Raw genomic sequence first — 13,353 nt, forward strand, 5'->3', positions numbered from 1 at the left:
AAAAAAGTACATTGCAAAGAATACGAATAATATGAAAACACGCGATAAATAGCGGTGTCATTATCTCCAACGTAGACTTAGGCTGTATATATGAGCCACATTTTTCTTGTCATTCCATACTTTGCTTCTGTTGTACCACACGCAATTCTGTTCTCATATCTTTGTTTGTTTGTATTCATTCACTAGCCACCAACACAATGGCTGTCAAAAGCACTTGGCGAGATTGCTTAAATGACACTTAATGCTACTGTTTATTTATAGTTTCTATCTTTTCATTTATTCATCAAATTTAACAATGTTTGGGTGATCTGCTTTTCTCCTATGCCACGTCTGAGATTTACGGTAGCGTTTCCTTCAGGCAGCTGAACCTATAGAATGGCAGAAGTGCCCCTGAAGGTGTCGCAGGGCCAGTCTGATATATATGTATATATTTATATACTAAAGAGAACGCTGCCTGTGTCGGTTTTCGCTGCTTCGCAGGGGGTTCTCGGGTGGGAGACGATCTTCCCGTCCTCACAAAGTGTCACTGGGGCCTCTGCATGCGTGTCCCCGGCGGGAGAAGTGACAAGGCACGTGAGCCGCGCTTCTCTGCGGTACATCAGCGTTCTGCTGATTAATGATCTTCCTCTGTCTTTCTCGTTACCTCTCCTGTCCTTTGTCTTGCGTCGACTAATAAATACTCTTTGTCACAACTACGAAATGATCTTGTGTGTTCCCTTGTTGCTGTGACTTCTGGTTTTCTGTGACCCTTTGTCTCCTGGTGTTGGTCGTCATGTGCATCCTCCAGGCTAGCGTTGGATGACGCCATTCGACACAAGCAGCTGAACATATCATCCCGTTTTTCACCCAGGGTGGCAGGGGAGAATGATTTCCTTCAGACTGTTATAAACAAAGTGATTGCTGCTAAAGAAGTTAACCACAAGGGTCAGGGTACGTACTGTTCTTTATACGCACCGCTCTGCCTAAAACTGCTCGGTCGCCTCATTTGCAACATGTGATTGCTTTAATTTTGGAATCAAGGGTGCATAACATTACCTTGCTCGCCGCTGTTTGCTAATGGAAAATGTGTTTACGGGGTTTGTTCCCCCGCTTCCCTGTCCTTGAGGGTTTATTCTGCTGTTCCCCCCCAGCGTTATGTCCACAGGTTGTTTGTCCTTTCCCTGTGCTGTGCATCACTTGGACATCTTTGTATTTCTCTACTGGAAACGGTGACTCAGGGAGTCAGATCTCATGCCCTTGAGCTGTGGACTTTGCCCTCCTCATGCTGAAGGATGGAATATTTTCTTCATTCCCTTTCTTTGCCTTATTTTTCCACTTCCCAGCTGCACTCGCAGCATTTGGATCCCTTTCAGGGGCACCAGGGCATTGGTCCCCCTTGAGCTCAGAAGGATTTTTTTAAATGCAACACTTCATAATGTGTCTCCCGGTTAAAAAGTGAATTTTCTGATGGCTCGATTATTACCGTACTAGCTTCAATATTTTTTTTTGGAGGGGGATCTGCATTAATAGACTGATAGGCTAATGCAGAGTTTCTACCTGGCACTATGGATGTGTACATCTGTATCACCTGGAGGGGGTATCTGAAAAAAAGACCCAAGGAGAATTATATACATATATACATATATATATATATATTTGCCATTTAAAAAAAATAATTAATACCAAATAGAAATCTAAAATTATCTGTTAGCTGAAAGGAGGACTTAGATCTGCTTTTCCCCCCTGTTTTCACCTGTGACAAATATGTATCAGAAAAGAGGAAACTCTTCAGTTGGATTCATTTCAGCTTCTTTTCCTAAGAAATTGCCTATGCGAACAGAAAAGGACGGAGAGTTGTTGCTTAGCTGGTCAATGTAGGTACCATGACTGTCAGATGAAACAGTGGCTGCTAGAACAGTCTCTGGCAACAAGGCAGCAAATAGCCTTTCGTAAGAGATATTAATAGAAAAGAAAGCTAGCTGCCAAACGTAGACAAAATCAATCTATAGCTAATAGTGTGTGTAACAGGATAACCCACACTTTGATTTATAGATGAGTATTTGGGGGGTATTTTTCATAGATTTTAATTTTAGGGTTTTCTTCTGCAAATTGTGGCTGTAATTATTTCATATTAAGCTGGGTTACCAGGCACTTTACTCTTTCCCCACCTGAGTATCTTTCTTTTTCCTATAACAAATGTACCTGATGTCAGTTGGCAAGCAGCAGCTTTTCAGTGGCTTTTGCTACGTAGAGGAAAATGTCAACTGTGTAAAGCTGATGCTGTAGGTTTCTTTGTGCTCGGTGCAGTAAAACCAGCGTATGTGGGTGGTGGTGATGAATCAATTCAGGGTATGTATCTGCTGTCGGTGCCGTCTTTGGCATCTCCGTGTTGGTTGTATTAATAATTTTAATAACAGTTGAGTTTTTTTCCATTCAAATCAGCGTTGCCACTTCTCTTTCTTGTGGAGGAAAAGGCTTTTAATTAGAAAGGACTTGTGAGAGTTCAAAGGATGGATACAAGCTTGAGGCAGTTCTGCTGATGGCTTAATAACTCTATTTCCACGGGACCTTTTGTGGAAGACTTTAGTGATGAGGGACTTGTCATTTTGTATGGATGGCAGATTCTGCTGGGGTCGCTTTGCATTTTCCCAGTCGGTCCAGCTGATAACCAAGGCTTTCCTTCTAGGCTACTCTGTGGCCTTTCTAAGCTGGTTTTTCTCCTGTTGTATTGAAATTTTTGGACCTTGAATAAAGTTTTTGGCTTTAGTAAGCCCATGCAAGGGAAGCTACATGAGTGGTTTTGAATACCCACCCAACTCCTCACTACCAAGATCCTTCTACATGATATTGCTGCAAAGTGCACAGTGCAAAGACCTGAATCCTTATTTGCACAGATTTCCAGTTTCTCTGTATTTTATTAGCCAGTCAGCTTCCAGGTGAGGATTTTATACCATTTTCCAGAAAGTTGGATATAACCAGACGCACTTAGGTGTGCTGTGCTCATGTTTCTGCTTGAAGTGGTGGGGTTTTGAGTGTTTTATACTTAATCAAGTGTATTTTTGTAAATGAAAAGCAGTTAATATGTGCTTTTACATTCTATAATGTGTAAAAAATAAATCTTTAGTAACTAGAATAAACCCCACCAGTTTAATAATTGTGATTTTTCTTTCCACAACAGGTTTGTGGGTGACTCTGAAGCTTCTTCCAGGAGATATTCATCAGATTAGGAAAGAGTTTCCACACTTAGTGGACAGGTCAACAGCTGTCGCTCGGAAAATGGGCTTTCCTGAGATTATTATGCCTGGTAAGCCATTGAATTAATGCTGCTCGGTTATATTTTAAACACCTTGAAATATCTGCATGTATGGAAGCTTTGGATTAAAAAAAGCCAAACAGAGATGAATTTGAGGTATGGTGTATGTTAGAAGTAATGGATTGTCAAAGGGTTTTGTCTCATTTAAAATAAACGTAAAATGTTTTGGTAGTAGCTGCTGCGTAAATAAATAGAACTGACACCTTCCCCAAAACAGATGTGGGATCACGGTAACAGTGGAAATTCTCCTCGTTTGCCAGTAAAGAAAAATGTATGCGAAGTACACACTTTGTATTACCTACCTAGCAAGGGCGTATGTAAAACTTGTATCTCCTGTGATGAATCCAAACCAGCAGGATTTTTCAGAGGAACAGGCTTGGTTTAGAGATATGCAAGTCTCCTAGGGTTTGTACTAGACTTGAATAATGTATTTGAACGGAAGCCATGTTGTCTTGTTTTTTAGTACATATATTCAATGGATGTTCAGTTCTGGTGTGTACAAAGAAAAACAAAACTCAATATGTGGTGCTGCTCAAAATATAAACTGCCATAAGAAACAGACTGTAGAAAAACCCCGCGGTGTCCTTTTCAGATTGCTGGGCTCTGGAGGATCCATTGGATATTTTCAGAACCCATCGCCGTTCCAGCTCTCCCTGTCGTTGCTGGCTGTGCGTTTGCCACATATTTTACTATTAATATATATCCCATATGGTGTAAGTGCTGCAGCACCTCTGCCTCTTACAATCGTATGTTGGCACGTAAGCCATCTGCCTCATGAAATTACCAGAAATCCCGTTTCCCCAATTCATTTTTTAAATTTCAATTGAATTGGGGTGTAGAAGAGCATTATAAGACTTAGAGCTAAATACAAACCTCCTCTGCAACCCCCAAGCCAGCAAAAACCATCCAGCTCCTTTCCGATGTAACAACAGAAACAGACTTCTGTAGGCTGTTAAATATTTTTAAATTGCAAGATATCTGTGTATGGGATAAATTAATAATTGTGGTGCAATTCATCCTTTCAAGTTAATAATGAAAGAAGTTGGGGGGGGGAAAGAAAAGCGCAACTGAGATGTTTTTTGGGTGATATGGTACATACTCTTAATGATGATGTGGTAATTCTTTCAGTCTGGAAATAATGTGTGACTGTTATATTCAGCTGATAGTTCAGAATTTGGAAGTCTTAAGTACTACTGTTAATAGTTTCAAATGTTCAAGATGTCATGGCTTTTTTGTATTTTGCCTTGTATATGTGTGCTTGCTGTTACTAAAACGTGTTGGTTTCACAAATCAATAGGTACTCCGTGCTTTGCTCTTTCTTTTAGGCGATGTTCGTAATGACATCTACGTAACGTTGGTTCAGGGAGATTTTGACAAAGGCAGTAAAACAACGGCAAAGAATGTAGAAGTTACAGTGTCTGTTTATGATGAAGATGGCAAAAGATTGGAGGTATTAAAGTCTTTTGGGTTTTCTCATTTTTATACATCTATGTTTAAACCTTTTCAACATATTTTTCTATATTTGTCAACTATTTTTATTTACAACAAAACTTTCTCCCTTGTCATAACTAAGTACATCTTGTCATATCAGTGTGTGCACTTTGATACTAATTTCATGAGGAGCTCTGGGCATGAGCCGTTCTGTCTTATTTCGACCTACTTCACTGATTTGTTTTGTTTGTTTGAAAGGAAAAGTGGAGTTTAAGGGAGAAGAAAAAGTGGAGTTTAAGGTGGACATACACATTGTCTCTGTTTGTGTTTTCAAGAGCGTTATTTTCCCTGGCGCTGGTGATGAAGCCATCTCGGAGTACAAGTCTGTAATATATTACCAAGTAAAGCAGCCTCGCTGGTTTGAGACTGTAAAGGTATAAAAACTGTTACAATAACTTCTTCTCTGTAGGTTAATATACGACTAATATAGGTGTCAGTGGAAAACCTTGAAAAACAAAACTAGGGAAATCCAGTGATTGCGTTTATTGGGACAACAGGAGTAGCTCAACTAAGGAAGGCCGGAAAATACGTCTGAATTTTAATGCATAATGAATTTTATTTCATCCTTTTGATAAAGACAACTGTTACGGGGGCGTTCCAACATCTGTTTGGGAATGGTTTACTCTATTTCCATGAAGCTGACCTAGAGAAGCAGAATATCAAGCTTAAAACGTAATTGCCGTAGTGTTGAACTCCTCAGTGTTTTGGGATCTGGCTGATTGTGCTCTAAACTTTCTGGATTTGCTTGGGTAACAACATTTTAGCTTAAGTGCGGAGTTTTAATATTGCGGAGGAGGCTTTTAGCTTTATAAATTATATTCCGTCCAGCTGTAGCTGCGAAAATACTGGGGGGGAAGAGCATTGGTTCCATCTCTGCATGTTGGTTATAGGTGGATAAGAGAGAAGCCGATAGTCTGTGTAGTACAAGTGTTGTGTAGACAAGGGATATGTTAAGACCTCTACCAGTCAAACCCAAGAGGGCTCATTCAAAAAAGCATCTGAAGTTGCAGGTCTTGTTGGGTACCTTAATAGGCTTGCTTTGTTCCTCATCTCTTTTTGGGGAATTTGTGACCTTTCAAGGTCCTCTATGGCAAAGTGAAGCAGGTACTTAAGATTAATCTTTTTGAAGGCGCCAAGCATATTGTTGAAGGTGTCTAGATGAGATTTAGTAGTGATCGATGATGTTTGAAGATACTGTACTGACTATTTTCCTTCTCTGTCCTCTTTCCCAATGCTTGAAGGTCGCGATCCCCATTGAAGACGTGAACCGCAGTCATTTAAGGTTCACGTTCCGTCACAGATCATCACAGGACTGTGAGTAATTCGGCCTTTTCGTGATGGTTCTTGTCAGTGTCTGGGGCCAAAATCTGCTGAAACAAGCACAACATTCCTCATCAATAACTGCCTGTTGAAAGGATGAGATTTTTGCTGGCTTATTTCACGTTAGCTTCTCAGCTTCTTTTTTCCTTTGTTTTCCTCGCTCTTACCTGTCGACATCAAGTTTTTCCTTTCCTGCCCAGTTATTTCTCCAAGCCAAATAAAAGGTCTAGTGACTGAAGCTTTGGGATGGCAACTGAAAGGTTTGTGGCGTTGTGTATCACAGAGAGAGGTGGGTGGGGAGTAGGAGAGATATTTAATAACCCCACCTGTTCAGTCGGAACATGTAAGAGTTTACAGTAGGCTTAGCATCAGTAATTGCAGACTTCTGGTTATTAAACTTGGGGTCTCAGACTGACTTGTGGTTGTTTTGAGGTCATTTTGGTCTGAAAGATATTTGAGAGTGGTTTTCCTCGACCTTCCTGTAACGTTGCTGGCAGCTGAGATGCTTTGAGCTGTTGAGGATCAGATGGCCATCTTCCATCTATCTGCCATTGTTTTGTGACAAAATTTGGGCATTTGGCTTGGTTGTCCATTTAGTGATTACAGGGGCTATCTCTCGGTAGGAAAGACTTTCTAACTCTGCAGCAACATATTTTGCTGTAGAATAGATGTACAGACAAAAGCATCAGGTAGTGTACACTGAATGCATTTTGAGACACTTCATGTATACATATCTGTGTAGTATATTGTGCATTACCCCAGACTGGCTATTTAATTGAAGCTGTATATTTTGCCTATTGATCATTAGTAAAATATTTACTTAGTTTAGAGAATGAAAACAATGTGCCGAAAATCAGTGTTGTCAATGTCAAAATTAGGATCGTGTGCTACAAATTACTGGAGTCGGAAATGTCAGAAATATTTTCAGGACGACCCAAATTTAGGTTGGCCATGGTTTAAGTAAGAACTAGAGGCTGTGCCTTAGGGCTGCAGGGTTCTCCACAGGCTCCTTGGGCTATCTCAGGTTGGTTGCACTTTCTGTCTGGTTCTTCTTGACATTGTGATTCCTACTTGCCCTGTTGGTTTGGTTTTGCTTAACTTTTAATAATGAGAGCGAACTGAAGGTGTTTTCTAGTTCATGTTGGTTGTGGAGTGGGTCAGCATTCAGAAACTTGGGCATTTCATCTGTACTTATGGAGCCAGTTCCCGTTTTGGTTCTAATGTTCCCCCTCCAAATGACAGAGTCCTGATGAGATCCTCAGTGCTGGTCTTTAAATCGTTGTTATAGGTACCACTCACTGCTGTTCTTATGACTCCCAAATACCTGGATATTATAAATCAAATCTTTGTTTTAAAATGTTGCCTTGACTCAGCTCTCTGAAAGAATAGAATATAGAAATATTAAGCATCTTGTTACTGTTGGTGTTGTCAGATTCTTGCATGCATTTATTTTGCATGTGTTTTTGGTTCTGTCTTGAGTTTAGGAGGCTCTAATTTCTTGTAGATTTTCTCCTTTTGAGGATCTTTACTATGGACATTCATTTACAGGTTATTCATGTTTTCGAGATTCAGTTGGACTGTCTGTATGAGTATCAAATACTTAATTATGTGTATGGGGGGTCTATTTTGTTTGTTTTTGTAACAGCCAAAGATAAATCTGAGAAGATATTTGCCCTGGCATTTGTGAAACTCATGAGATACGATGGGACAACTTTGAGAGACGGAGAACATGACCTTATAGTTTACAAGGTAGAATTTAGAGATATTCAGTCTTTCCATAGCAGCTAGCTCAGCTGACTGACTTCTAGTGAATTACTCTTACAGAATTGTGCAGCCAAATGTGTTACAGGCTATTCTGTCAGATCAAACCACTAAATAGCAAGTACTGTGCAATTTGCATATTTGGCAGATTGATTGTTAAACCTTGAATGCGCTTTGCGGGGGATGTTTTAATTTCAGAGGCGCTTGTTATTGAGTTTTATATGGGTTTTCTTGTGTGGGAAAAGTTACTTGTGCAGCCCTTTAAATACCACATCTTAGCAGGTTGGTGCTAAGTTACTGTTGTTAAAGACCCATTGGAGAGCTCCAATTCTGGAGAAAACCGAAGAAAATCCAGTGTAAATAATAGCATTTTAATATTACCAGGGTTGTTTTTACTTGCAACTTGTTTCGTTTTGTATTTAAAACACCGCTGCAGGCAGAAGCAAAGAAGCTGGAGGACGCCTCGACGTATTTAAGTCTACCATCCACTAAAATAGAACTGGAGGAGAAGGGACACTCGGCGACAGGGAAGAGCATGCAGAACCTCGGCAGCTGCACCATCAGCAAAGACTCTTTCCAGATTTCTACTCTGGTTTGTTCAACAAAACTTACCCAGAACGGTAAGTTCATGGGACGGCTGGAGCTTCTGCTCCTCACAGTTGGGTGGGTTGTACGTACTGACTTGCCTGCTCCATCCCTCTTCCTCTGAGTGGATGGTGGATTGTTTACCATGCAGTCTTGGTTTAAATCATCTGGATGCAGCAAAATCATCTCTTGACTGTGTATTATCAGCCTTTTCTCTGCCCGTGGGTTTTGATTTGCTTTAGAGCAGTACATGTCTCTAAAAAAACAGAAGAATCCCGAGTTAAATGGAAACAAGAATATTTTTTGCCATAGAGTTGAGAATTTTATACTGAAGAACACTGAAAACAGGCTCTGTGGCATTTTAATTCTCCGTGGGAATGAGTAACAGCACGAAGAGGATGAGTTTTCTTTCAAGAGTAGGTAATATCATAGCTCTGCTCCCAAACAAGCTGTTTTATGTTATTTCCAAGGTGGAATATCCATATCTTATGCCTGAAGAATGCTCTGATGTTTTCTTATGCTGGGCAGAAGGGATTTGTTGCATGGAGGTCACTCTCCTGTTCACACAGCTTCGCATCAACACGGAGTATTCCTTTTAAAACCTGCCTTATATACATTTTTCACTTATGTGTGTCAGCTGGCTGCCTGAAGCCTGTGGGAAGCAGAGCTGGTGCCAGCCACCAAAGCAAATATTTCACATTTCCAGCCTGTGCCCTCTGTGTGATTTTCGCGCTCGGTTGCCATGGAGCGGCCGGTCCCTGGTTCTCCAGAAGCAGACGGGAGCGTGGGTGGGTCACCGGGACGTGAGTCACATTGGGAGAGGGGAAAGGGAGCGCTCCGGTGCGCTGGAGCTGCCGGGAGTCCGGGTCGCGGATGAGGAGGCGACAGGGAGTGGGTGGGAATGACGGTTGGGTTGTCACGTTAACGAGTTCCCCTCCGTCCAAGGGACGAGTTACTGCTCTGCTACGACTTCCTAGTCAACTCATCATTTTATTGCGGTGTTTTTCAGTGGCGTCTCTGTTCCAACACATCCTTGGTGTTTGATATTCAGGGCACATCACACTCGCTGCAGTCTGGCGGCCTCACAGCCTAAGAGGGTGTTTAGCAAAAAAGGATGGGAAATGATTTTGGAATTTCATAGCAAAGAGGGGATCATGGCTCAACAGCAACAAAGTGGTTCTGGGATTTTGCAGAACGCCGAAACCACCCTGTGGAATTGAGCTGCTTTGAACTGAGCTGCTTTTAGGTGTGATATTGATGAGTTTGGTGGTTTTTTTTCTCTTGGTCTTTCCTCGTACTTGTCAATAGTTTGAAGAATTTCATGGCTGGGCCCAGAAGTTGCGGTGAATGGAGTCCAGTCCAGTTGAGATCTGGTCGCAGTGTGGTTCCCCAGGACCTACTTTTCTTTAATACCTTTATTTATCTTTATTTATCTTGATCTGGAGTCAAAACTTTGAGGAACTCAGGAGATCAGGGTTTCAGAAAACAGTTCAGAAGAATTTTATTCAGTCCTTTAGCACAACTGAAGATGATTAAGAAAACAAAGGCAATGCGCATGATATGACAAATTCAGGTGCTACAGTGGCATAAAAATGGAGATGTTAATATGGAATGAAAATAAAACAAGTAATTAAGAATGGAAAATCGAGTGCTTGAAGTCAAGAGGGAAGATTAATTCAAACAATGTGGAAATTTAGAGTGGGAATATTGTCTAATTTCAGTTCAGTGACTGGGCTTTGAGAGAAGTTTGGGTATCTCCACAGGGAAACTTATGCACAGACACAGGTCGAGGAAAGTGTATAACCAGGAAGCTGGGCCATTTGCTTCAAATTGCTAGATAAATGTAAAGGAAAATCTTTATGTGTAGTCAATATAATAATAAGTTATATTAACCCAAATAAAGTTATTGTTGGCTGCTTGGCCAGGGTAGATATTTGTTCAAAGTTTTTGCAATTAAAGATCCTCATTCCATCTTCCTCTGTTTTCTTATCCCATAAATTTCACTTGATGTAGGCTGACTGTGTAATTATTAGAGGCTAGAATTGTGGTTTACATTCTTTTCCTGTTCTAGTTACCGCATTATTTTACAGCTAGACCAGTTAAAAGAGTAGGAATAACCAACCGCTGGTACCTTAATGCTTGCAGGACCAGAATGAATGTGCGTTTGGACTGTACACTGTAACTTATTTTTCTCCTTCTGGCGGTAGGACTGCACTGACATTTTCTATTCCCATACGTATATTAATTTGGCATTTGCTGTGTCATCGCGCTGAGAGCACACACGGGGCTGTGTTCTCGATGCCATGCAGTCCGTGGGCCGGCTTTGCATCATTCCCTTTGTCAGGCTGATGCCCTTTGAGAAGTCAGCCTGAAACCAAATTCCGTGCTGAGAAGCTGATATCAACACATTCATGAAATGCTTTGGATAACTCCTGGAGGCCTCTTTGCTTCCAGGAGGGATTTTTCTGTTGACGTTGAGTTTCTAATACTTTGGTTTCAGTCTGTAGACGTTCTGTAGGATGATTAACAAATAATTGAGGGCTTGGATTGTTCAAAGCTACAACGTGGTAAAACACTCTCTTGCTCCAAAATACATGAGAAGTGTTGGTTTAAGTGCTGCTCAGAGGGGAATCTGTCCCAGGTAGAACTATGGTCCATTTCACTAGAATTTCACTAGTTTTATTTATTGCTTAGAATTAAAGATTTTGAGAAAAGTATACTAGTTGCTCTGGATATAACTTAAAGAATATACTCTGCAGATAGATGCCTTGGTAAACATTTTGTTGGGTGCTTTGAAAGTTTGAATGGAAGAAGCGAGGGGGTGTTGGTTGGGAGAAGCCGCCTGTCCTTACCGTTTAAGAGTCACATTGGGCAGAATTCACACAATATTGACCATATTGAGGGGTTGGACTGGATGATCTTTCGAGGTCCTTTCCAATCCCTAACATTCTTTAATCTGTGATATTTGGGATGAGGGAATGCGCAGTAGTGATGCAGTGGCTAAAATGAAGGTGGACAGTATTTAAATCTCCTGTTTGTCTCTCTTTGGCTGCTTCTACTCAGGGTGACTTATGGATAATTTGTGCTGAAAACTGACTTTTAATGGGGCAGGGAGGAATTTTTCCCTGAGGCTGGCTTGGCTAAGGCAGGACGAGTTTGGGGTTTGCGGGTAGTTCAGGTCTCATCTTGACAAACGCTCGCGTGGGTTTAATTTGTTGCTGCTCCACTGTGGTTGTTAATATTTACTAGCAGGGTTATTCATGACAGAACCCCAATTGTGAGTTCCTCGTGAGAACTTTTCATTAAAGGAGACTGAAAAATGGTGGTGTGGCTCTTCATGACTAATAAAAGTGAGCGAGCTTATTTATCGGTGAACACTGAAGTGATGTGATCTCAATAGCGGGATGGAGAATTTGGGGACGAGACCATTTGCGGTTTCGTGATCCGGTCTGTACCCCAGCTCTCCATCGCTCGGAAGCAGCCGAGCAATTTGGGCGTTCTGAGTTATTAAGCAGACAGCTTTCCATCGAATTAGCTTAGTTTGCAACTGTTTGCCTTGCCTTGTGTCTTATTTTCAGTTTATTCGGTGAGAGCAAAGAAGCTGGAAACATTAATGCTGGAGGAGTCACGGCCCTGTGGATATAACTGTGTTGGCAGCTGACTAATTTCATTTTGGCATCTTTTTCTAAACACCCAACTGTTGTGTACAACAAATTAAAACCAAGGGATCAGACTTTTCTTGGCCTAGATTTTAATGCTGACATTTCAAAAGCAAGCTGCTTGTTCTCTGAAAGCCTCTCAGAGTTCTTTCATGATAAAAGTATTTTATTGGGTTTCTGCAGTGTCGGAGACGTTTTAGAATATGTTGATGTCCAGTGAAAATGACCTAAGGAAGTAAACCTGTTTGCCCTGAACGTGGTTATGGAGTGTGAGCGAAAGTAAATATCCTGCATAATATGATTGTTCTTCTTGTTCCCAGTTGATCTCTTGGGACTTCTGAAATGGAGATCCAACACAAACCTGTTGCAGCAGAATTTGAAGCAGCTGATGAAAGTTGACGGTGGTGAAGTGGTTAAGGTAATGAGTTAATTTATTTAAATATAAATATAGTATTGTGATTTTGCTGAATTCCATATTTTAAGGTCTTTTTATTTTGTTCCCTGCCCAACAGCCCCAACCTCACGTAGCACACTTGCACATCAAATTGTAACCAGGTGTCTCTCAGCCGTCAGGATGCTAATGCCCTTCTCCCTGCTCTCAAAGAACATTTCAGATGTGGAGTGCTGCTAAAAGGCATGGAAAATGCAAATTCCTGAAAATATAGGGTGTTTTTTTAGCATTCACTTCAGTGAATTTTTATATACAGATACATGAAGGCAAAGGGTGTTTTTCTTTGCAAGATTAAAACATCTTGAAATTCTCACACGGTTATATTAAATGCATTTTTAATATAGATGCGGAATGCAATCCTACTGTGTGCTGTGATGTGTTTTAAAAAAAACAGCCTTATTTCTCCTGAAAATACTGAGTCGAGCCAAGTGATTTACATTTGCCAAGGCCACTGAGTGATTGTGGAGACCTATGGAAAGACAGATTTAGCTGTAGAAAGGAGTAGACTGGGACTTTCTTGAATGTGCTGCAATGAGTCAAGTCTAGGAGAGGGTCAAAAGATGTAATGGACTGGGACAGATCACCCTTTAGGGCCTGTAGTGTTGTGTCCTTTCCAGTGGATTTTAATTTGGTTAACAGAAATATAACGAATGCCTTGTCTTGAAGTAACTTAAAAGATGTGAGAACGCTGATATTATCCTTTATTGGTTGTGATGAAAGTGGCATTTCACAGGATTTGTTTTTGGGGAAGTTTCTACTGTTTTCTTGTGCACCATTTGACGGAGAAAAACTCG

General features: G+C 40.9%; 1 protein-coding gene across 2 annotated transcripts in view; it reads left to right on the forward strand.

Moving 5' to 3' along the window:
- DOCK1 (dedicator of cytokinesis 1) overlaps window positions 1-13,353 on the forward strand; it is a 277,211-nt gene that overhangs the window by 38,607 nt on the left and 225,251 nt on the right. Inside the window, exons 12-19 of one of the 2 annotated variants that reach the window (XM_065843012.2) lie at window positions 788-930; window positions 3,158-3,283; window positions 4,618-4,742; window positions 5,059-5,157; window positions 6,025-6,097; window positions 7,749-7,852; window positions 8,301-8,484; window positions 12,429-12,526. In XM_065843012.2, coding sequence (XP_065699084.1) covers window positions 788-930; window positions 3,158-3,283; window positions 4,618-4,742; window positions 5,059-5,157; window positions 6,025-6,097; window positions 7,749-7,852; window positions 8,301-8,484; window positions 12,429-12,526 — 952 coding nt within the window. The remainder of the gene's footprint in view (window positions 1-787; window positions 931-3,157; window positions 3,284-4,617; window positions 4,743-5,058; window positions 5,158-6,024; window positions 6,098-7,748; window positions 7,853-8,300; window positions 8,485-12,428; window positions 12,527-13,353) is intronic. The other variant, XM_065843013.2, reaches the window with a different exon arrangement.

This window comes from Patagioenas fasciata, chromosome 8, assembly GCF_037038585.1.
Source record: "Patagioenas fasciata isolate bPatFas1 chromosome 8, bPatFas1.hap1, whole genome shotgun sequence".
Classification (NCBI taxonomy): domain Eukaryota; kingdom Metazoa; phylum Chordata; class Aves; order Columbiformes; family Columbidae; genus Patagioenas; species Patagioenas fasciata.